The sequence below is a fragment of the Nothobranchius furzeri genome, chromosome 8 (assembly GCF_043380555.1).
Source record: "Nothobranchius furzeri strain GRZ-AD chromosome 8, NfurGRZ-RIMD1, whole genome shotgun sequence".
In the NCBI taxonomy this organism is placed as follows: domain Eukaryota; kingdom Metazoa; phylum Chordata; class Actinopteri; order Cyprinodontiformes; family Nothobranchiidae; genus Nothobranchius; species Nothobranchius furzeri.
The window spans coordinates 39,201,707-39,226,821 of record NC_091748.1 but is presented as its reverse complement, the minus strand read 5'-3'; the positions used below and the strand labels follow the sequence as shown (position 1 = coordinate 39,226,821).

The following is a 25,115-nucleotide window of genomic DNA, read 5'->3' as shown; positions in this document are numbered from 1 at the left end:
TTCAGCCTGTCAGGCCCTAAATCATTTTCCACTTCATTAAGAAAAGACATTTGTTTTCCCTTCCCTCCGACATCCAGCTCCTTATGAGCTCTCCGAGCTTTAATCATCCCAATGAGACGACCTCTGGCTCTGGTGAGGTGAGCACCAGTGCATCCAGACCCATGATGCATTTCTTCCTCCGTGGGCTTCTTAATGCTGAAAGCTTTCAGTGGCCAAATCTCAGACTGATTTATGCTGAGTCATGTCAGCGTCTCCATCCGCTCCCAGGTGGATGTTTGAAGCTAGAACACACTCATACTGCCTGTGTTGTTGAACTGATTAACAACATTATCCTCAGGACGCCCTGCCTCCTAGCCAATGGATGCCAGCTTCTTGAAACAATCATTTTTAAAAAGTATTTTTATTTTTGTTATTTCCAATTGTGATTTTATTGAAAGACACGAGACAATAACGTGAAACAAAATAAACATGTAGGTTTTTTAATCAGCTGACTGTTCAAAGACTGTTTTATACAGTGGGGCAAAAAAGTATTTAGTCAGCCACCGATTGTGCAAGTTCTCCCACTTAAAATGATGACAGAGGTCAGTTATTTACATCATAGGTACACTTCAACTGTGAGAGACAGAATGTGAAAAAAAAATCCATGAATTCACATGGCAGGACTTTTAAAGAATTTATTTGTAAATCAGGGTGGAAAATAAGTATTTGGTCAATAACAAAAATTCAACTCAATACTTTGTAACATAACCTTTGTTGGCAATAACAGAGGTCAAACAATTACTATAGGTCTTTACCAGGTTTGCACACACAGTAGCTGGTATTTTGGCCCATTCCTCCATGCAGATCTTCTCGAGAGCAGTGATGTTTTGGGGGCTGTCGCCGAGCAACACGGACTTTCAACTCCCTCCACAGATTTTCTATGGGGTTGAGGTCTGGAGACTGGCTAGGCCACTCCAGGACTTTCAAATGCTTCTTACGGAGCCACTCCTTTGTTGCCCGGGCGGTGTGTTTGGGATCATTGTCGTGTTGGAAGACCCAGCCAAGTTTCATCTTCAAAGCTCTCACTGATGGAAGGAGGTTTTGGCTCAGAACCTCACGATACATGGCCCCATTCATTCTGTCCTTAACACGGATCAGTCGTCCTGTCCCCTTAGCAGAAAAACAGCCCCAAAGCATGATGTTCCCACCCCCATGCTTCACAGTAGGTATGGTGTTCTTGGGATGCAACTCAGTATTCTTCTTCCTCCAAACACGACGAGTTGAGTTTATACCAAAAAGTTCTACTTTGGTTTCATCTGACCACATGACATTCTCCCAATCCTCTGCTCTATCATCCATGTGCTCTCTGGCAAACTTCAGACGGGCCTGGACGTGCACTGGCTTCAGCAGCGGAACACGTCTGGCACTGCAGGATTTGATTCCCTGCCGTTGTAGTGTGTTACTGATGGTGACCTTTGTTGCTGTGGTCCCAGCTCTCTGCAGGTCGTTCACCAGGTCCCCCCGTGTGGTTCTGGGATTCTTGCTCACCGTTCTCATGATCATTTTGACCCCACGGGATGAGATCTTGCATGGAGCCCCAGATCGAGGGAGATTATCAGTGGTCTTGTATGTCTTCCATTTTCTGATAATTGCTCCCACAGTTGATTTTTACACACCAAGCTGCTTGCCTATTGTAGATTCACTCTTCCCAGTCTGGTGCAGGTCTACAATTCTTTTCCTGGTGTCCTTCGAAAGCTCTTTGGTCTTGGCCATAGCGGAGTTTGGAGTCTGACTGTTTGAGGCTGTGGACAGGTGTCTTTTATACAGATAATGAGTTCAAACAGGTGCCATTAATACAGGTAACGAGTGGAGGACAGAAAAGCTTCTTAAAGAAGACGTTACAGGTCTGTGAGAGCCAGAGATTTTCCTTGTTTGAAGAGACCAAATACTTATTTTCCACCCTGATTTACAAATAAATTCTTTAAAAATCCTGCCGTGTGAATTCATGGATTTTTTTCCCCATTCTGTCTCTCACAGTTGAAGTGTACCTATGATGTAAATTACTGACCTCTGTCATCATTTTAAGTGGGAGAACTTGCACAATCGGTGGCTGACTAAATGCTTTTTTGCCCCACTGTATGTTTACCAGGTCCTAACACCAAATAGCTGATGTCTGGACCTCAGCAGGATATTACTGTAATACATATGAACTGCAAACATTCATGATTTATGTTTTGTTTTGGATTTACTATCACGTTTATTCCTCCCACCAAACACAGATGTTTTTGGCATCTTCTACTTCAACCAGAACAAACAGTGCCCTTTGTAATCCCACAGTCTTCTTATTCTGAATGTGACGCTCACACCAGGTCTTTAATGTGCTTTAGATTGTTTTTGTCCTTTTACCCTGAAGTGTTTGTGATTTTGCATACTTGATAAACATTTGAGTTTATTTTCAGGTAAATTCAAGACTTTTATTCTTGCTATTTTATGAAATTGAATCATTGGAGAATGAAATGACCTTTATTTCAGAGCAATATTCTTGTATTTTTTCCTTTAATGGTGTGGATTCTGATGTTTTTCTTGCAAATTTAATATATTCCAACATGAAATAACATCCAAGTTTTTCATCTAGAAATATATAACATTATTCTTAGCAGTTCTGAGTTTTTCTCAGAACATCACCCCCCCGCCCAGCTCCAAGCTCCATCTCTCTGTCTGTGTGAAGTCTTCACACGCTGATTTGTGACTGACTGGACGTTTTTGGGTTAAAGACTAAATCCTGTCTATTCCAGTTCAGGTGTTTTTCAGTCAGCATAACTTGATTTTAAAAGTTTTTTGATAACTTTGAACAAAACACTAAACCCTGCTTAAATGTGTGCATTCATCCTTTTCTAAACACCTACTGGAGGTCTCGTCCTTGTCTGACCCAAGACCATCTTCTGTGGTTTCCTCTGAGCATTGGAGGCAGAAGTCTGACTATCTGGTACAGCGTTGCCAAATTTAGTTATAACAATTCAAGCAAAGCAACCCAAACATAAAAATATCCGGTGTTTATGTGCAGTTGATGTGATTTCCAGAACAACTGGCTAAGCAGCAGAGAGCTGAAGATGCTAAACCACCATGTATTTGATCCTGTTCATGTGAAGGCACCACAGTTGCCAGAAGTGTGTTTATGAGACTCTGTTTTGTCACCAATAACTGTGTGGACAGGAGGAGCGGATGCTAAAACCAAACCTAGACACGGTTTGATGTGAAGCTGCTCTTCTCAAAGCCCGCTGAGGCTGCAGGGAGCTCATGGTTCAGCATGAATCTGAGCCTGAGCTGAATGTAGAGTTTTAGGAACAACTGTGAGAAGCTTTGCTGAAAAAGAGTTTCCCTCTGCTTGTGTAACCTTTTTATTTAAATTAAACACACCTGTTTTCTAAGACTGCATTTATAACAATGAGAAGCTGAAAGAAAGAAGCTGAGCCTAAAGAAACTTCTGAGCAGAAGAAAGGACTGAATCATGTGATCACGCCCAATGAAAGACCTGAGAAACGTGGTGAAGGCTCAGAAAAACACCCAAACCACTCCTGCTGAATTATGTTTGCAGAGAGCAGTTTATAGATTGTTAAGGGGAAATGTCTTATATGAATGAGAGATTAAAGGTGTTAAGTATAAAGAGTGAAAACTTTCCACGTGCACTGTAATGTCCTGAAGCTAGAGCAGGGGCAGCAGGATATAACAGGTCAGTGGTTCTGGATCCCCTCTCTTCTCGTGTTTTTTATGAGCACAGAACCACATCAGGCTGTCCCGGGCCTCCTCTGAAGCAGATTTATTCTTTTCCTTTTCTGGTTATACTTCTTCTCATCCCCTCATCCTTCACTCACTCATTCCTTTTTCTTATTTCTCCTCTCTTCTTTCCTCGTCTCTGACCGATCAATCCCTCTCCCTTGTAGCTCTTGCAGGATGCCCAGGCGTCAGAGGGCCAGGTGGTGGTTCTGGAGTGCAGGGTCCGCGGGAGCCCACCCCTGCAGGTCCAGTGGTTCCGTCAGGGAAAGGAGATTCTGGACTCACCAGATTTTCGTATTCTTCAAAAAAGTGAGAAAATTGCACATTTTTTTGTAGATAAACAACATTCACTGATTAAATCTTTGATTTCTGTCTCTGTGTCTGTGATGACGACGAACCAGAACCTCGATCTGCAGCGGAGCCAGGTATGTCCCCTCCGGCCCGTCATAAATCTGCTCCACGCTTCTGCTCGTGGTCCCACTGGTAATGGATCAGAGGCTTCGTCTGTAGACTCACACCCAGCTGTGTCAGGGGTCATGACTAAATCAGGTCACAGGCAGTTCATGTCTCAGAAACACTCGTGCCAGAGGCCGAGGGAGTCCCTGAGAAAGCAACAGCGCATAAACACTGGCTACGTCAGATATGATCCACCTGCATGACTGAAGGCTTATCTCACTCTGTGAGTCACAGAGGCGTCCCCGAACATCTGTCTGTCTGCTCCTCGTGTTTATTTAGATCCACTCTCCGTGCGTCTGAACGGTGACTCATCAGTCTATAGGAAAGTCACCGTCAGGCTGCTGTACACCTTACCTGTTATCTTGTCTTCAGAACGGTTTTAAGATTAATTACATAACTTACCTGTTGGTTTTGTTTGTAGAGGAGATCTGCACCCTGGTGATCTCTGAGGTCTTTCCGGAGGACGGAGGTCTGTTCTGCTGCACAGCGTCCAACTCATACGGCTCTGTCAGCAGCACATCTCAGCTCAGCGTCACTCCAGGTGGGTCCGGCGCTGACTGACAGAGACCAGCACCACAAAGAAACACAAAAACATGAGAACAACAGTTCAGGTCTGCTCAAGTGGGGTTTGGTGGAAACTTGAACAAAGAGCTTTTTGAATGGCTGCAGAATAGATCTGTTCTCCAAGCTGAGACCATTCAAAGATTTTCCTTTTAACGGGTAAGAACTGATTTGTTGTGCCCAACAAAACCAGGAAAACGTGTTTTAGAAACAAAAACTAATATTTTTTTGTGAGACCATTTAAAATTGGTTCATGTCATCAGGTTTAGATCAGACCACCATCTACTGCTGGTAAATATCCCACTGCTCATCACAAAATAAATGTGTTCCCTGCTATTTATTGAAAAAAAAAGCTGCCATGAAATGGTACCACAAGACCACCTCTTGTGTTTAATCCCGCTAGATCTGTGTGAGACAAATAATCCTGGACACATAGTCACAGACAGGGCTGTTAGTACAGTCCAGGACTCATCACACAGTTTAAAGCAAACAGGAAATGCATCAGGATGGCAGGACCAGGCTGCTGCTTCAGCTCGAATCAGCTGAGAGGACAGTTAAACATGAAAGTTTAGACCCACTCGTTTTGTTTTTCTCAGCAGCTGAGGACTCATCCAGTAATGGTCTGTCTGGAGGTAGCTCAGGATTGGAGGATGCACTGTCCTTCCCTCCACCTCCTCCACCACCACCCACAGAGATCAGCCTCCTGGAGCTTCCACCCAAGCTGTTGCTTCAACCCGGTTCAGAGGCTTTCCACGTCAGAGAGCTAGAAATCTGGCCCAGTGTGTCGGCTCTGCCTCCAGTTCAAATGAGCTCAGAGGGAGAGCTGCAGGAACCTCTGCAGAATGGTCAATCCCAACATACACCATCGCCTCCAAGCTTACCTAAAGAGCCCATCCCCCTTCCTTTACCTCTGCCGGAGACTGGCCCTACGACAAATGTCCTAGCTGCAGCACCAAGTCACATGGTCCCAGATTCTCCGCCCAACCCAGGAAAGCTGTCTCCATCACCTGGGAAAGACGCTGTTCCACTTCCTACCAAGCCAAAGCCCAAGCTGTGAGTACCTGCCATGTGTCTACACCCGAGGGCTGACTTCTTATCAGGGAGTGATGAGGCATGCTGGAAGGCCTGGCTGGTGTGTGTATGCGCGTGTGTGTGTGTGTGTGTGCGCGCGCGCGTGTGTGTGTGTGTATGCGCGCGTGTGTGTGTGTGTGGGGGGGGGGGGGGGGGGTGTTGCTGTGCTGTGCCTCTGCCCCTTCCCAGAGCTCAACAGGGAAACCCCAGAACCTTAGAGAACAAAAGCTTCACCTTCATGGTGGTGTCAGCGTGGCATCGTGTGCGCCAGGACCAGTCTGTCAGCTGCCGTGTGTGTTGTCGCTGTAAACAGATCTCAGAGGCTTTCACGCTGCTCCTGCTGTTGTTCGCACGCTGCACAGCTAACCAGAACAGAGACAATTGTGTCATTTTCTTTTACTCTTTGTGGATCAGACAGCTTCATCATCTTTTCATAGTTGAGGTCTGAGATGAAATCAAGACAAACTGAGGGAAAGCCTGAGAAACAGAAGGGCTGGCCAGCCTGCAGCACAACTCAAACCAAGATTGTTGCTATTATGTGGTTTTCCTTTTAAATCCCAGGTCTCCAAGACATCTAACTGATATTTGTAGTGTATTATTTCCCTCTAACGATTATGTCCGAGTGGTTTATTTTGTTCTCTTTGGTTAGGTTCAATCTACGGTGCCAACAAGTCCTTTAACCTCCTCTTTTTGAAAATATTTTTTCATTTGTGGTTTATTTTAAACAGTTTAAAATTACGTTTTAGATATTTAATCGTTGTTTGAAGCTACAATCTTCTTGTTCTACTCAGGAATGTGAGTCTGCAGCCAGCAGGTCACACAGCTTTTTTCTAGATGCTGACTTGGTCAAAGGGTTTAACAAATCGTGTCAGATTCTACCAATCTGTTCTGTGGGGTACCCCAAGGTTCTGTTTTGGGTCCACTCTTGTTTCTAATGTACATACACCCTCTTGGACAGATAATTGATTATTTTTATAATGTCTCCTATCACCTATATGCAGATGATATTCAGCTGTACTGCTCCTTTAAGGATTCTGAGCTCTACAAACTGTCTGACTTACTAGAGTGTCTATCAGCGATCACCAGCTGGCTAGAAGATAACTTCCTTCAGTTAAACTCTGAAAAGAATGAATGTCTGATCATTGCCCCTGAGAGCACAGTTCCCCTGACTAGTCTAAAACTTGGTCGTTTATCCTCTGCCGTCGAGACAAACTTAAGGAATTTGGGTGTTGTTTTTGACCAATCAACGTCTCTTGAAGGTCACTCAAAAACGTTGGTCCAAAACTGTTTTTATCATTTAAGAAATATCTCCAAACTGCAAAGGTTGGTGTCAAAACATGAACTTGAAATGGTTCTCCGTGCCTTTATCTCCTCCCAACACTGTAACACACTCTTCATGTTTTAACAAAAAAGCCCTTGACCGCCTTCAGTTGGTCCAGAACTCTGCAGCGAGGCTCCTAACTGGAGCAAACAGAAGAGCACACATCACTCCTGTTCTGATGTCTCTGCACTGGATACCCGTTCCCTTTAGAGTTAATTTTAGATGATAACTTTCAATGCCCTACATGGTCAAGCTCCTCCCTGTATTACTGAACTGTTAAAGGCTTATGCTCCAACCCGAGTCCTCAGGTCCACCCACCAGAACCTTCTAGAAGTTCCAAAGACCAGATATAAAAGTCGAGGTCCTGCTTCCAGACTGTTGCACCCCGATGTTGGAATGATCTTCCTCTATTCTTACATAGCATTGACAGTCTGAACGCTTTTAGAAAACAGCTAAAGACCTTTTTATTTAAAGCTGCTTTTAACTAAACCTTTTATTTTCTTATTTTTTACTCAAATTTGTAATCATCTTTCATTGTTTTACAGTATTTGACTTTGGTATATGACTTTGTTTTTATCTTTATGATTTCATGATGTAATTTGTTTTATTTTGATCATTATTGTGATTTTCTGTCTGTGATGAGTGCTACATAAATAAAATGTACTTACTTACTTACAAATGTTCATGATGCTCAGAGGATGCACCCCGAACATCAGAGTGGCATACTTGTGCTTCTCTCTGTTAAAAGGGATTTTTCAGCTTATTTTCAGGATATTTTGGGCTGAGTGGTGGCACAGTGGTTAGCACTGTTGCCTTGCACGTGAAAGTTGCAGGTTCAAAACTCAGCTGCGGCCTTTTTGCGTGGAGTTGCATGTTCTTCCTATGCATGTGTGGGTTTCCTCTGGGTACTCCGATTTCCTCCACAAATCACAACATGCCCTATAGCTTAAAAATTGCACAACGCTTTGGATAAAAGCGTTTGCCAATTTAATAAACATAAACTTATTTCTCTGATGAAGTTATAAATAAATACAGGATTGATGAGCTAACGGCTAGTCCAAGAGCAGCCATGACCAACATGTTTTGTCAGTTGCAAAACTCTTTGTGGTGAAAAGGTTCATAAATTGATGTTGTATGAACTCTCATGTGCTCTTTTTATAGTATTTGTCTGCCTCTTGTCTCTGCGTTGGATGCGGTCTGTAATATCGTAGATTACGGGTGTTTCTCAATGTCAAGGCGCTTGGCCTTGCGAGGCGATGTCTTGTGGGGCCAGGCACCTTGCGTACGAGAACGCTGTCCTTCCTTGGTCAAAGAAAACGGTTAAATGTAACAGACTTGCATCATGTAACCATGGCTTCCACGGCGGTCACGCAATTTCACGTGACACGGGAAATAACATCACATTTTATACGTATAGTTTCAATATAAATATATAACAAGGCTTTTACTTTTTATTAAATTGTGTGTATATATGTTAAATTAAATATATCTGTGAGTTACTACCCGCTAGCCACCAAAGCTGCAACTACTGAGCTACTAACCAACCATCGATAACTTCTTTGGATCTAAAAAAAAAACAATTTTAATGAGTTGACTTACTTTTAAACTTGAAATTTGCCCCCGAAGTAGCTGCCGGCTTCTGACCTGCCATCCTTTTGGAAATACCGCGGTGTATTCAGGGACATTTTTGACCTAGGCTATGCTACAATGCACCTCCTGTCTGTCCTTGCTCAGCTAGCTCAACGGCTAACAAACGGAGAACACACGCCTCGATAGAACATGAACGTTGGAACACGTCTTGGTGGCTCCTGATGACGTATCTCCTAGGCAACCGGGGCAGGGCCAAGATATCAAGGCGAGGTTCGTTGGCATTGAGAAACACCCTAAGTTGACTACACAACAGGAGAAGTATCTCAGAAACTTCCTGCAGAGAAGTCATCGTGTGGCACTCAGCTAACAGCCAGAGCAGGACAGGTTTTAGTCATTCACACAGCAACATTATGCATCTATGTTAAGTTTAGACAGGCTCATTTGTCCTGCAGGACACAAACACCATTTCTCTGATGAATAATCTAATATAAAATTAGACAAAATCATAACTTTTGCACAGAAAGCTGCATCTGAAAGGCTGGAAAATCCTTTCAAGTCCTAGATCAGTTTTAATCCATTGAGTGCCACGTTAATCCTTTCATTATCATCATCCACCACTAAATTAACAGCTTGCATACAAAAACGACGTTGAGTGAACACAAATTATGCTCTTTGTCTTATTAAGGATATTGATGACTGGACCTGTAAATTAGGATTTAGGAGAATTAAATTTGCAGCTTGACCACACCAATCCAGACTGAGGTATTTATTGGACAGGATTCAAATCCAGTAATGAGTCGGACCATCCCCCAGAATGTCTGAAAGGCTGACGTGTTCAAATAAGTTTCCATTCATGGTAGAATGTATCGTGAGAACTTTAGAGCTGTAATCTGACACATCTGCTGTAAAGATTTAGATAACACAGATTAAGCCTTTGTGCTTTTATTACAGTGAATAAAACACCAATGCTGACATGCTACTCTCTCATTTAGCAACACTAGCGGCTGACTGCATTTCTGCTCATGAATGTTATTATAAAATCATCCGAGCAGAACTCCGTTCTTTAGCTGGTCCATGTTTATTTTTAATATTTTCTTTTTATTGAAAGCTTTGTTAAGGTACATAAAACATACAACAACAATAACAATTGGCACAGTGGAACCGTCGGGTCCGCCCTGTTCCGGGAGAGCCAGCCTCCCTTCTCTTCAGAGTCCCATGACCTCTGGTTTTGTCCGTATATCGGGGTCCATGTAGCCCTTAATGTTCCGCCTCTGATGATGTTCTGAAGGGGTGTTTCCAGTCCATTGTGAAGTGTTTGTATCCACAACAGGCTCTTCCACTTGCAGTAAACATATGGGAGTAGGTTAAACCTTAGTTATACAACCTGCCCTCCATCATTGCGTGGTATTGCTGTTAGTAAATCTCTCCCATTTCTCCCAATTCCTGTGAAAATGATCTCATTTAAGGCTCAAAAAGGCTGTCAGTTTTTCCATCTTATATATTTCCTCGACTATTCCCTGCCAGTCTTTCCTTGTTGGGGCATTCTTCTCTAGCCGTTTCCTGGTAAGCGCTTTTTTGCCTGCAGCCAGCAGGATATTCATTAAATATTTGTCTCTTGTGGGGACTGCTGATGGGATATCACCCAAGTAAACAGTACAGAAATCCTTAACTACCTCACAACCCGTCACGACTGTGATTGTGTCGACCATCTCCCTCCAATATGGCTGAATTACCGGGCATTTCCAAAGAATATGGAAGTGGTCTGCCATGTTTTCCCCACATTGTCTCCAGCAATGTCCTTCTCTCTGTTGGCCTCTCTGTTTGCATTTTATTTTAGGGGTTATGAAGAACCTGGTAACATTTTTCCAAGTGAATTCCCTCCAGTAACCCGAACTGGTAGTTTTCCTCTGTGTTTCACATATAGTTGCCCAGCTTTCATCCGATATGGTGACTTGTGCTTCCCTTTCCCATTTAATTTTTATATAATTAGTTGATTGGTCTTTGAGTGATTGTAGATTCTGATAAAGTTTAGTAATTTGTTTGTTTTTAATCTTACTTTGATATGCCTCTTTTATAAGGGAGACTAGGCCGTCCCTCTGTTCTTCCGTGTTTTTTATGTTACTGTTGAAATAAGACCTGACCTGACCTGGAGATATCTAAAAAATCCAGGTTTTCCAGACCATATGTGTTCCTTAATTTGTCAAAACTATGTAGTCCATCCCTCCCTGCTATTGAGCAAAATGGTCCGATCCCTTTTGTCGACCATGCCGCGTAGCGGCCATCTATTTGTGCCGGGGAGAATTCCCTATCGCTTGTGACCGGTCTAAGTTGTTTTATGTTGGTGTCTGATTCATGTTTCTCACATTCGTCAAACCATATCTTTAAAGGTGTTTTAGTCCATTCATTTAACTCTTTTTTCTTTTCCAGATATGATTTTTTATCCCCTAATATTGTCTGTAGTGGTAATTTTAATTGTGTCATATCTAAATCTTTCCATTTTGCCACATACAATGGGTCACACCAATAGAGTAAATATCTTAATTGTGCTGCTTTAAAATAACTTTCTAAGTTTGGGAGGGAGAGTCCACCCTTCTCCCTAGGCAGTTGTAGTGTTGTGTATTTAACTCTAGGTTTGCGGCCCTTCCATATAAATCCCGAGAGCATTCTGTTCCATAGTGCAAAGTGTTTGGCTTGTATATGAACCGGTATAGATTGAAAGAGGAAAAGTATTCGAGGCAATATATTCATTTTGATCATGTCGATTCTATTATATAAGTCAAGTGGCAGTATGCTCCATCTTTGGATGTTTTCCTTTAGCTCCTTTGTAATTGGTGAGTAATTTATTTCATAGATGTCTGTCAGTACTTTGGGGATCTTAATACCGAGATATGTAATTATTTCATTGTTCCAATTAAATTTGGATATGTTTTCGATCCTTGCCGTAGGTGTGTAATTATGTGTAATCACTTGAGTTTTTTGGATGTTTATTTTATATCCAGAGAGTTCTCCGAACATTTCCATCTTTGTCAATAGGTTGGGCAGACTTTTTTCTGGGTCCCCGAGAGTCAGCAGAACATCGTCTGCATAGAGACCTATCTTGTATTCCGTGCTCCCTATCCTCATCCCCCTAATTTGGTCGTCCTCCCTAATGGCTTGTGCTAGTGGTTCGATAAATAAGGCGAATAAGGCTGGGCTGAGCGGGCATCCCTGCCGACAACCTCTTTCCAGACCTACCGCTTCAGTTAAACTCCCATTTATTTTTATTCTCGCTGAGGGTTGATAGTATAGGTTCCTAATCATCTGAATGAAAGAGTCTACGAACCCAAATCGTTCCATAGCCAGAAAAAGGTATTCCCATCGGACAGAATCAAAGGCTTTTTCTGCATCCAGGCTCTGGGTTTTATTCATATAATCTAGTATATGTAGGGCTCGTCTTACGCTGTCTTGAATCTGTCTGTTCTTGAGAAATCCTGTCTGATCCTCATCAATAATTTCAGGTATTATATTTTTGAGTCTGTCTGCTATTATCGAGGTGAAAAGTCTATAATCCATATTTAAAATTGAAATTGGTCGATATGAGCTGCAGTGCCTTCTGTCCTTACCCCCCTTCGGGATCACTGAGATTATTGCCTGTCTCCAGGATGGTGGTGGCTCCCCTCCCTCTAACACATAGTTGAAACAGTTCAATAATAGTGGCGAGAGCAGATCTCTAAAGATTTTGTAATATTCTGAGGTATAACCATCCGTACCCGGCATTTTATTTGTTTTTGTCTTTGCAATGGCTTTATCCAGTTCTTGTTTAGTAATCTGCTGCATTAGTTTTTTATTTTGTTCCCTCCCAATGTTAGGTAGGTCCAAAGAATGTAAAAATGTCTTAATATGTAGAGGGTCGACCTCTCGGGTCTGCGAGTATAGTGTTTTGTAATAGTTTACAAATGAGTTTTGTATCTCTTTAGCAGTATAACACAGCATTTGAGTCTCTTCATCTTTAATACGATAAATTCCTCTTTCTTCTTCCTGTTTTTTAGTTCTCCAAGCCAATAATTTCTTTGCCCTAGGGCCATAATCATAGTATTTTTGCTTGACAAATCTAGCTTTTAATTCCTCTTGTCCGTCATATTTATCATTTAATTCCCGTGTTGTTAAATTAATCTCTTCCAATATTCGTAGGTCCTCAACGGTGGCGTGCTTAGTCTCTAAGTTCTTTAATTTGGCTAATAACTCATTCATTCGTTTATGTTTCTCTTTCTTTTTGTTCGAGGACCACATGATCAATTTTCCTCTTATTACTGCCTTCGATGCATCCCATATAAAACTAGGGGATACCTCTTTATTATCATTTAGTTCACAATATCTTTTATACTCGTCATTTATGAATTGTATACATTGGGGATCATTTAACAAGCTTGTGTTCAACTTCCAGCTAGTTTGTTTTATTTCCGTCTCTAGATGTATAGATAGGTAGATCCCTGCGTGGTCTGATATATCTCTTACTCCTATTTTACATCTGAGGATTCTATGTCTATCGGTGTTAGTCATAAAGAAATAATCCAATCTGGAGTACTTTCTATGGGGAAATGAGAAGAAAGTGTAGCTCCTTTCCTTGGGATGCAGCTCCCTCCAGACATCCATCATGTTTCCTTCTTGAAGAAGTTTTTTACTGTTTTTGTTTCCAGATTCGTCCTTTTAGTCTTATTGTTGGTGTCTAAATGGGGCTGTTCCAACCCCCCCCCCCCCCCCCCCCCACACACACACACACACACACACACACAGATAAGGGTTCCTTTGGTGTCTTCTGCAATCAGATTAAATAATCTCTTAATAAATTCCTGATCATTGCCTGGCGGCCTGTAAACATTTAGTAGAGTCACTGGTTTATGATGAATTTGCCCCACTACCATAACATATCGCCCTTTTCTGTCCCCTATTTGTTGAGTTAACTGAAAGTGAGTCTTATTTCCAATCAATATTGCCACTCCCCTTGCACGTCTCTGTCCATATGATGAGTAGTATATTTGTTTGAACCCCAGACATTTTAATTTCTCATGTTCCTTATTGTTTAGGTGGGTCTCCTGCCAAAAAACTATATCTTGTTTTTCCCTTCTCATCTTAGTAGCCACCTTTTTCCTCTTAATGGGGTTAGGGAGCCCGTTGACGTTTAATGGTATAATGTTATATTAATGAAATGACATGGTGTTCCCTTAAAACAACATTTAAAAAATAGGCTCTCCCTGCACTGATCAACCCGACCCGTAAAAAAACAACAACAACCCGTGCCATAACGAACAACAACTAAACGTACATTTGAACTTGACTTCCATGAAAGAAGCACGAAATTCACTTCTAAATCTATGAGGGGAATTCTCTCTGTGGAGGGCCCCTCAAGGGAGTGTGATGTCTGCTCTGGTACCATCCTGACCCCCTGTAGGTGGCGACAATGCTCTCTCTTCTTCTCAGTCCAGCGGTCCGATTATTAAATTTCGTCAAACCACAGCTGTCTGCTGGTAAGTGAACACGATTACAATCCTAATCTGCATCTTAATATTAAACATTATTTATCTTCACTTCCTCAAACAGTGTTTCTTTGCCTATGTTAATCAACCTTAAACGGAATGTTTACTCACAACCTCTTAACCAGTTTCAGTCTCTCAGTTGGGATGGGTGGTGAAAACGTGTACGTTTTTCCCGAGCCCCCTGAACATCCACGCCTCTTCCCCGTCCTCGCTCTCGTCCGCTGACCGTCCACGAATTGTCTTTTGGCCTTGCTGGAGTCCCGTTCGTCCCTTGAGCTGGTCCCCTGCTGGACGGTTCTCCAGATCCCTCATCTTCTCCTCCTTTCAGCAGGCCCTTCCTCTGAAGATCTAGCTTTGCTGATGTCACATTCGTGTAGGTAACTGGACCATCTTTGTAGAAGACTCGGAGCCTTGCTGGGACGGGTGTCTGGACTCTAATGCCTTTTTCTTTCAGTATTTTCCATAACGGGGCATAATCTTTTCGTTTCTGGATGATTTCTATCGGATAGTCATGATCCATGTAAATCCGATGTCCTTCTATTCGTATATCTTTCTTCAACCATGCCTTCTTCAGCACTTGCTCTTTAATGTTATATTCAAGGAAACATACAATCATGGATCTGGGGGGCACGTGTGCAGGAGGCTTCTGACCGAGTGGTCTGTGGCATCGTTGTATCCCCAACTCTGCGTTCTGCATACCTAGTTCAGTCTTTAAGAGCTTCTCCACATATTCAGTCGCGTTGTCAGCTTCCTGGTCCTCTGGTATTCCAAATATACGAAGGTTGTTCCTCCGTGACCGGGTCTCCAGATCAGTTAGCTTGGCCAGCATTCGCTGTTGTTCCTCTACAGTCTGAAGGAGCACCTCCTTAGCATTAGCGCTCCACTCTTCCACCTCTCCCACTCTTTGCTCCACTTCTTCCACTCTCGTCTCCGCGCATTTTAGGTTGGCCCCCACCTCATCCATCTTCTTGTTCATCTCGTCTTTAAAACTCCCCAGCTCTTGCTTCATGTCGACTCTCATCGTCTCCCAAGCTTCGCTGAAGTGTTTTTTCATATCTGCGTGGCTAGCCATGATTTCCTCCCGGATAGCCTCCATGCTAGCTTGAAGCGTGGCCATCGTGTTTTGGGCGTCTTCATTCCCTTCCCTCGTCGCCATTCCTTCCTTCTCTTCGTTGATTTTCCTTTCTGTGGTTTGTATCTTTTTAGTTTTGTATTTCCCCATAAACATTTATCGAAGTCTGATTTATCCGTAGTTGAAAAAATGGGGAAATGCTGGACTGGCTGAGCTCCTGACTATGCTTCCACTCGCTTCGCCGCCATACCCGGAAGTCTAACTGGTCCATGTTGGGGGTAATATGCACCATGTTGGCTGAACGGCTGCACACTTCAGATGTGACAAAATGATGTAAGAATTACATTTACATATTATTTAATGTACCATAAAATGTGAGATTCCATAGGAAATATGAAATCAATCTTATGGATCTTTGGATAATTCAAACCAGAAGATTGGAACGTTTTATTGCAGGGATTATGTAACACTTCGTTTTAACTCAGAGACAAAAGAAAGAGTCAAGTTTTAAAAGTTTAAAGATTTATTTCTAAACAATTTAAAACTAGACTAACTTTAACACTGAATGTATGGTGTAACTAAGGTGAAGTAAGACTGAGGATGGTGTAGTGTGGAATATGTTCAGAACCAGCAAACCCGGAGAAACGATTAGTTCTGATGGGAGTGAAGGTGATATTTCGCTCTAAGCTTTGGTTTGGAGATTTATAACACATTACCCAGCGGAAGTCCCCGTCTAGATCAGGAGGTGTAGAGGTCCAGCTTGGACCTTTCTGCAGCCGAAGCCTGTAGCACAGCCGCGGCTGCCGACCAGTCCTGTCTTGAGATACTTCCGGGTCACGACAGTTTTATCGGCTTCTAGCAGGACCGAAAAAGGGGTCGTGATGGTTCAGCTTTTATTCTGAAAGGAACCGTTGCAGCAGGTGGAACATGCAACAGATTTTATCCAGCTTGTCGTTGGTTCTTTCGGCTTTAAGAGGAAAGTTATGGATTGGCCACTCCGACAACTTCTCTACAACGCTTTGAACTGAAGTTAAGATGACGTGGGCATAGTTTTATAATTTGGATATTTTGATTTACGGTCGAATCAAAGAAAGGACAACAAGAGGGGATTTACCACGCACCAACAAAACCACGCCTCGCATCAGATCTGGAAGGCTCTGATTGGATCAGAAAAAGGAAATGTGTCATGTGACTTTAAGCATTACGTGGATGAGAATGTCTAGTGCAGCTAGCTTAAAGTTATATTACTAATTAAAATACTACTGATCATAAACGTTACCATTTCACAGATTGGTTCACATTTTACTTTTGGACTAACACTTTGTTTGATTAGCTTATTAAAAACAGAGTTCTTCTGATTCATGAAAAAGAAAGAGTCCTTTGTCTTCATTCTTCTCCTGAGCTGGAAAGGAAGAAACAGTTTAGAAGCAAATGCATGACCTTGAGGCATTCTCATGCAGATCAGCTCTTCCTGAGGAGAGAGAGGGTGAATAACCGTCGGTGGAACAGCTCCTTCATCACGTTACAATGACAAAATGGGACATTTGAGTCAGTTTCATGTTAAACTGTCTAATAGAAAGTATATTTAAATATTACAGGTACTTTCCCCTCATAATGAGTACATAAATCAGACAAGGAGGCAGTGAACTACACCAGCTGCATGTGCGAAGATTCATCTGCATGAACCAGTCCCCTACACATGATTTAATAAGACTGTAAAAACAGCAGCCCAAAGGTCACTGAGCTCCTTCCAAAGCTTCAGAATTAGATCTCTCACATCATCAGATCCTGCTTGTTGAGCAGCAGCCGCAAGCTGAAGCACGGTGATCCTTGTTAATATATCCATTTTGTAATAGTTTTTATCTTATTATGTATTCAGATGCTCTAATAAACAAGCCAACCCATGAAATCCTTCTGAGGTATCAAATGAATTGGAGGAAAACACATCAGTTTTACTCTCAATTGAGACAGAGGAATTCGTGTAGTTGGACAGTTCACTCTTTGGTTAGCAGCTTCATAATTCTGTTTCTGCTTTAAAGACTCATTTACAGCAGTTCATTAAAGGTGTATTAAAGTGTTTTTGGTTTATTTAAATGGCAACAGCTTTATTAAGAGTGACCTAAACACGTGTTCATCATCACAAATCTAGAATAAATCAGAAACAGGGAGGGAGGAAGTGGTGGTGTGACTTGGCAGGAAGGGACGGACGGCAGGAGTCCTGAGCTGTAAAAACAGACCTGCTGTTTTTCTAGGCTGAAAGAAGCTGAAAGCATTTGGGTCTGGTGCCCGGCGTTGATATCGGGCATCAGCGTAAGAATAAAAGGAAATTTTCAGAGGTTCGGATTGTCTGGCTGCAGACCGACCAAGTTAGTGTTTAGTGTCTCTTACAGAGACAGATCATAAACTACGTGTCTCACTGGCGGGAAATAAATGATTTCATCATGTTTGTGTTTCCAGGCACTAATAAGACTTGAGTTCATGTTTTATGTTGGTGAATTTGTGGATGTTTTTGTTAGCAGGATGCATTTAACAAGCAACAGAGAGGCTTTTGATCAGAAACTCCCTCAAGACTTAAGCCCACGCCCCACTGATGTTTAGACTGGAGACAAAAGAGAATCTGAGTGAATCTGAATGTGGCATGCATGGTGACTGGTACTTCAGAAACTTCCAGTCTCCAGGGACTTTCACCCAAAACCACCCACAGCAGAGGCTGACCTAGAAAAGAGAAAATCCCATCAGCAGCTGTTGTTTGGAACAAAATGTGGCAAAGGTGGAATGGCTGTACTGGTTCTAGATGATAGAAAAGCAGTAGCTTAACCAACCACTGGCTCCTACCAAGGTCTGCCTTTATGACCACAACGGACCAATCGCGTGATGGTGACTTCCAGCAGGAAATTCCTGAACGCAATAGGAGTCCAACCTGGTACTGGTGAGGAGGACCTGATTAAGAAACCAGTGAGTGTTGCAGACACTGCTCCTAGACCTGCTGCTCCTCCAGTTGAGGTGGCTCGGGCATCTGGTCAGGATGCCTCCTGGACGCCTCCCTGGTGAGGTTTTCCGGGCACGTCCATCTGGGAGAAGGCCTAAAGGGAGACCCAGGACACGCTGGAGAGACCACGTCTCACGGCTGGTCAGGGAACTCCTTAGGATTCCCCCGGAGGAACTGGCCCAAGTGGCTGGAGAGAGGGAAGTCTGGGCCTCCCCGCTTAGGACACTACCCTCGTGGCCCGACTCCGGATAAGCGGCTGAAAATGGACAGCTGAATGGAACTCTGGGGTTTGTTTTGATTGTCACAAGTAGAGATGAATTTCCGTCCCCCTTTTTTACGCCGCCGCTCCGTCCTAGCCGTATCTCTCCATTGTCCTCTGGACCTACAACAGAAGGGGCCTGTTGAATGGTGTGGTTCGGGTTAGTTTCACGGTTTTACAATCAGGACAGACAAAACAGCGCCCCGCATCTGGACTCTCCCATTAGAAATTAAAAACGTAGAATTCAAGTCGATGGATGTTATATGTCCAGTATGTCACTAGTGGAAACCAGCCATACGGTTACTAGGAGAACAGGGTTAAAGGTCAAACATTACTATTGTTGTTTTGCATCTTGACACAAGGATGTCTTTGTGCTGGACAGTTATGACCTGTGCCGATTTAGCTCCACAACTCACCTCCATTCAATGTTCACCTGCCAACACCTGACTGAGTGTAACGTCATGATGCAACAGCAAACACCTGGAGCTTGTAAACTTCATGTGAGCACATGTTTGTGTGTTTATAGATGAGGTGTTTGTGCTGACATGTGCCGTGTCAGTTTTTATTTGCTACGCTGACAAGAAGAGACATTTCTTGTCAAAGTGACGTGACAGCCGACTGCTGCTGTTGCAGTCCAGCTAAAGCGTCAGGCAGTGGTTTGGAGATTACAGATTACATGTTCATTTTGTTCTTTGCTAAAGGGGAAAGGTTATAATAGTTCTAGAGTTGATAAAAAATATGTTTATGAAGTATTTTTGCACTAAAATGTCATTTCAGCAGTTTTGTTCTTGACAGTTTCAGTACCTTCCAGAATGAGCCGTTTCAGAATCAAAGCTGGAGCTGGCCACGCCCACCCCTCCCTCACTGAGGCTGCTATTGCTGGGTTTTACAAGATGTAGAGTCCACCTCACTGAATGTAGACTGGGGGCAGGAAGTCGCCGCCACTGTACAGAGCCCTATACGCTGTCAAACGTCAAAATGCCCAAATTCTGTGTTGTCTGCAGTTGTTGCAACTGCTCTAATGAGGTCAAACACAAATGTTTTCTTTGTGTCCCAAAAGTAATGTGCCACAGAAGACTTAATTAAAGCAATCTTCCTGAAAGAAGACAGCAGAAGTAGACCAGTAATCTGTGGCTAAAAACACGAGGGGCTTAAAACGGACAATCCGAGAGTTTGTAGTGATCACTTTCTGACAGATAAGGCTTTACTACATGTTTTTTTCTGGCATTTTATTGAACAGTTACTTATAAACACAGCCATAAACATGCCGGGTAAACTGGTAATTTTCCCATGTCCTCATCGCAAATAGCTTTCAGAGTGCTAATGCTTTAGCAGTTAGCATAGTGTTGTACTGTGGCATTTATACCTTATGAAAATCAAACAAATGTATCTGAATTTTGGATTTAAAAAGGCTTAAAATGTTAGTTACAAGTAGATCCTAGCAAATAAAGATCCTCGTTATTAGCATTAGCAGTAGCATTGTTATCATGAGCTAATGAAATAAAATAGCAAAACTCACTAATTACGCAAGTAAAAACAAGACAACAGCCATTTAAAGCTTCTCCGGATCACTAAGTGGTTAACCCAACCAAATACAATAATAGGCCTCCAGGCTAATAAAAGGCTTTCGTTTGGTTTGCAGTGTAATATGAGGTATGCAGCAGATAGTTTATGCTGATGGCTTCAGCACTGGGTAAATCCTCCACAGTGAATGAAAAGTCAGACTTTTATAAACTACATGGGTCTTAATCTAAAGGAAGATGCATATTTTTTGTGATATCACATCCGTGCCAGCCCATTTAAAGCCTCGCTTTCACCCATCTCGCTGTTTTTTCCAGTGGAGCAACACACTTCCTGTCCCCATTTGAATTTTGCTCAACTTCGGGGTCACGTGAGTGAAACCCAGCAATAAGCTGAGAAGCTCCGATATCTGTGGGTGGTTCAGAGTAGAGCTGCTGCTCCTCCAGCTTGGAGAGGTGAGAGGTGGTTCTATGCTAATTTCCCCATTTGTGACATCAAAAGCACGGACTTTTCGAAACGGCTTTTAGGCACATATTTCCTAAAACCAAAGACAGATGTGTAAAGGATGGGTAGTTTACATCTTACTTATGAACCATAAAATGTGAGATTCCATAGAAATATGAAATACCAATCTGATGGATCTTTGAATATTTTAACCAGAAGATCAGAACTTTTTATTGCAGGGATTAAGCGACACTTCGTATTAACTCTGAGGAAAGAGAGAGAGTCAGGTTTATAATAGTTAAGACATTTATTTCTACACAATTTAAACAAGACTAACTTTAACACTCTGTGTACTGATGGAACTAAAGTGGAGTGAAGTGAGACGTGAGATGAATGATGTATATTTGTGGAATGTTGTTGTCAGAACCAGCGGATCCGGAGAAGCAGTTAGTTCTGAGTGGGAGTGAATGTTTCGCTCTAAACTTTAGTCGGAGATTTACAACAAACGGTCTACGTACCCCAGGGGAAGCCTCTGGTTAGATCCAGAATGTCGAGGTCCTCTTGGACCCTCCTTGGAACCGAAGCCAGTAGAAAAGCAGCGGTGCCGACCAAACTAGTCTTGGAATGCTTCCAGGTCACGACAGGTTCAGTGGCGTCAGCGAGACCCTGAAGGGGTTGTGAGGTTCAGCTTTTATTCTGAAGGAACCGTTGCGGTCAGGTGTAACGTGCAACAGATTTTATCCAGCTTGTCGAGGTTCTTTAGCTGAAGAGGAAGTCCGGATGGCCGGTCCGAGACTTCTCTAGAACGCTTTGAACCAAAGAAAAGGTGGCGTGGAATAGTTTTTATAATTGTCATATTTTGGTTTACTGGCGAATCAGAATTTGACATGCAAAAGAGGGTTTATACAAACTCCACAGAAAACCACGCCTCATGTCAGAAACGAAGGTTCTGATTGGATCAGACAAAAAGAAATGTGTCGTGTGACTTTAGCATCACGTGTCATCAGTGTCTAGTGCAAACGTCCAGGATTATAATTACTTGTAAAATACTACTGATCACATGATTATAACATCAAGTAATAACATTGTCATTTCACAGATTGATGGAATATTGGGCTCACATTATTATTGGTAATAACAAAGTTGTTGATTATGTGTTTATCGAGGGAGTTCTTCGTCTTCGTCTTGAGCTGTAACAGAGGTGAAGCAGTTCAGATGAGCAGAGTGCATGAAAGACCTTGGCCACTATCTCACGTAGATTAGCTTGTCAGAGACTTTATGTCTCTGCTCGAGCAGACGCAGCAGGTCATGACCTTTAGGTCATAAACAGGACATTCATGACGCTACACATGAAAAGGTTTTTATCACATTTGGAGTGTTAACAGAGGTAGTGGAGACCAAGATGACACCACAAAACATACAACATGTTCCCTTTAAGCATCTTAAGGGAAGTATTCCTTTAACTCTTTTGACCACCTTTTACCAAACAGTTTTTTTTTACCATTTATTTATCGACAATCTGAAAATCTGTCACACATAATTTTCCAAAAGCAGAGTTAAATGTAAAATATAACATGAGACCTAACTGATTGTGAAACTCCACAAATGATTCAAACGGTGCAACACGATGAAGGTGTGACCTCCTGACAACAAGAGCAGAGCGATGTCTGGGTGGGCGTCCCTGCAAGCACAAAAACGAGAGGCAACAATTATCCACTCCTCAGTCTAATCCCTCTTTTACAAGAGCAGGAATCAACACAGACAGTTGAAATGGTTCTGTTGCACGGATTTCATTCCACAAAGTGCTTTTTATGTATGATCTGGAGTCTCACCAGCAGCCTAACTGTGGCGTTTCTGTCTTAAATGCAGCTCAGTTTTAGCCCTGATGATGAAAAGCAGGCTTATTTTTAACAGAGCCTCAGTGTGCTGATTTCTGGTTCCTGCAGTCATTCAGGTCTTTTTTTGCTGTTGGTTTGCTGCACACATGCTGTAATTATGACTGATTGTGATCACCAGTGTGTGGGTGGCTTACACTGAGCCCGAGGGAAGAGGGAAAAAGTGAACCTAAACAGATGAAATACAAACTGTACACACTGTAAGCGGCACCTGCAGCTGATTAAATCAAGTTCTCAGATGATCATTTAGAAGGAAAACAAAAAGCAGAAAGGATTTTTTATCTGGGTTACTATCTCACTGGGCCGTGACTGTCTGGATTAAGATTATAAAAATGTTCAAGAGGGCCCTCGGGCTCCTTGCACGAGTCGCAGGCCCTTGCTTTCATGTCACAAGAATAAAAAGAAAATGGCTATTTTCTCTAAAAGTAAAGTTGCAGATCATTCCCGAGCATCTGGCTCTGTGTTGAACTCCTCTCAGGTTAGTTTCCATGAGTCAGAAAGTTCAGCAAATTTGAGAAACTAATGAACCAAACTAAAGACTGCGACATCCTGAACACGACACAGTCACAAATAAAACAGGACTACGGTGCACGTTTTAGCGCCTCCTCGGGTCTCTGGTGTCAGACATCCAACCGTGGAGGAGAAACACGCCAGATGTCTGTATGTATGATGTAGGATCACACACAGAGGTCTCAGGAAAAACTGTCAGGCTGGTTTTTTCTGACACTTTTTCTGAGACCATTTTTCCTGATGCTGTTTAATCCGACATCTGATGGGTTTTTAAGGGAACTGGATGTTTTTCTCCATGGTCTGATGACCTGAGGAGACCTGAGGAGACCTGAGGAGGTGCTAAAACGTGCATGGTACTGGACAGATTTGCACCACTGAAGCACTTTGTGCAACAAGAACATTTGCACAATAATATTGTAGCGCTCACAATAGTCTTGTAGTTTTGACATGCACAAAAGTTTAATAGATAGTGATTCAGGGAGATTTCATCTCAAATTTGATTCATTTTCTTGTGATTTTGTGTCGCCAACCGTCATTAGAAAAGTTTAGCATCTGCAACAGTTTGTTTGCTAAAGTTATTGTTCGATGCATGCTATAGTTGCCGATATCACCACGTTGACTGACCCAGCACTCCTGGCTGATGAATAAGATGCTGTCCCACAGCAACATGTGACCAGACTGGTGACCAGCGCGAGGAGGAGGAGCCCAGCTGTTGTGGCCATGTACGGATCTTTCACATCCTGCTGAGGCTACCGAAGGTCAAAGGTCCAAATGCGTTGTTAGTTTCCCAATAATGGTGGGAAGTTAAATTATTGAGGCCACTAAACTACTCAGAACAAGAGTGAACACCAACGGGAGATGGTGCTTTTAGGGTGTTGTATGCTTATTTCACAAACGCCGTTATGTTTACATTATAAGATTTATGACATTATTATGAGTGTCGCTATTTCATACCCTACTGGTCAGCGGGAATGTTGTTTGGTAAACTGGTTTGTGGTACAAAAACAACTGGGACCAGTGTTTTAAACGAGTCCATCCAGGTCTGACAGAACCACCGTACCAGAAAGACAAAAAGATTTCTGCTGTAGATCCGTCGTTAGGGTCAGGAGGACCGAAGGCAGCAAACAGTTCTGCAGCAGATCAGACCCTCTCACACACAAACACGTAGAACTTGTGTTAAATCTGCTGCAGCAGCTGATTATCTGTTGCCCACCCTCCTCCTCCTCCTCCTCCTCCTCCTGCTGCTGCATGCTGTGGATGCTCTGCTTTCGTCACCAGAATTTGTCGCATTTCTGCTCCGTGACTCAAAGCTTCCTCTCAGCAGTGTGTTTGTGTTTACGAGGTGCAAGTCGTCAAACCTCTAATGAAGTATTAACAATCACTTTCTTGTCGAGGTGTTGCTCGTAGTTTTATAGAAGGCGGGAAACGTGCATGCTAAACGGCACACATGGTAGCAACTACACGCCGAGAGCAAATGGGTCCTCACCATCAGGCGTCTAATTTGAAACAAAGCTGAAGTACTGACTGAATCTGTTAAATACCTGGGCAGGCCTCATGCTTGGTTTGTGATTACTAACAAATGGGAAAAGGCAGAGGCAGGAAGTTGGCCCTCATTTGGGAGGAGAAGAAGTTTGTAAAACAGAATAAAAAGTGAAATGAAGTCACGGGAGGCATAGGGAGTTGGAAAAAAGACAATTTCACATGGGCCTCCACAGCTAGAGATGGGCAGTCCTTAAAAGGAGATGGGAGACACAGGATTGGCTGAGACAGCCGACCAACAAACTGCTGGATTGGTCGGAGAAGCTGCAGTGACCTGCAAGGAATGGAGAAACTTCCCAAATAAGGAAGAGTGCTGCAGGAGCTGACCTTCATCATGCAGACAGGGAGCTGGAGGAAAGAAGGGAGAGATGATGAAAAGATGGAAGATGAGGCAGAGTGTGTGCATGGAAACCGACCTACCTCAGTGACAGGGAGCTGTTAACCCTCTCAGGCTCAACGTGAGTTTTGATAAAAGGACGAACAACTAAGTCCTTCAGGGGAACTTCTGAGTTTAAAATGTTCATGAAACACGTGTGTGGAGTAACCAGGTAGGCAGGTTTTAACGTAGCACATCTGCAACGCCCGCCTCCAGAGGGTTAACCACACATAAATACATATAAA

At 42.8% G+C, this 25,115-nt stretch overlaps 1 protein-coding gene across 4 annotated transcripts in view; it reads left to right on the top strand.

Moving 5' to 3' along the window:
* palld (palladin, cytoskeletal associated protein) overlaps positions 1-25,115 on the top strand; it is a 111,916-nt gene that overhangs the window by 67,745 nt on the left and 19,056 nt on the right. For 3 of the 4 annotated variants that reach the window (XM_070554015.1, XM_015975634.3, XM_054734867.2), the window contains exons 7-10: positions 3,921-4,062; positions 4,155-4,178; positions 4,631-4,750; positions 5,367-5,823. In XM_070554015.1, coding sequence (XP_070410116.1) covers positions 3,921-4,062; positions 4,155-4,178; positions 4,631-4,750; positions 5,367-5,823 — 743 coding nt within the window. The remainder of the gene's footprint in view (positions 1-3,920; positions 4,063-4,154; positions 4,179-4,630; positions 4,751-5,366; positions 5,824-25,115) is intronic. The other variant, XM_054734868.2, reaches the window with a different exon arrangement.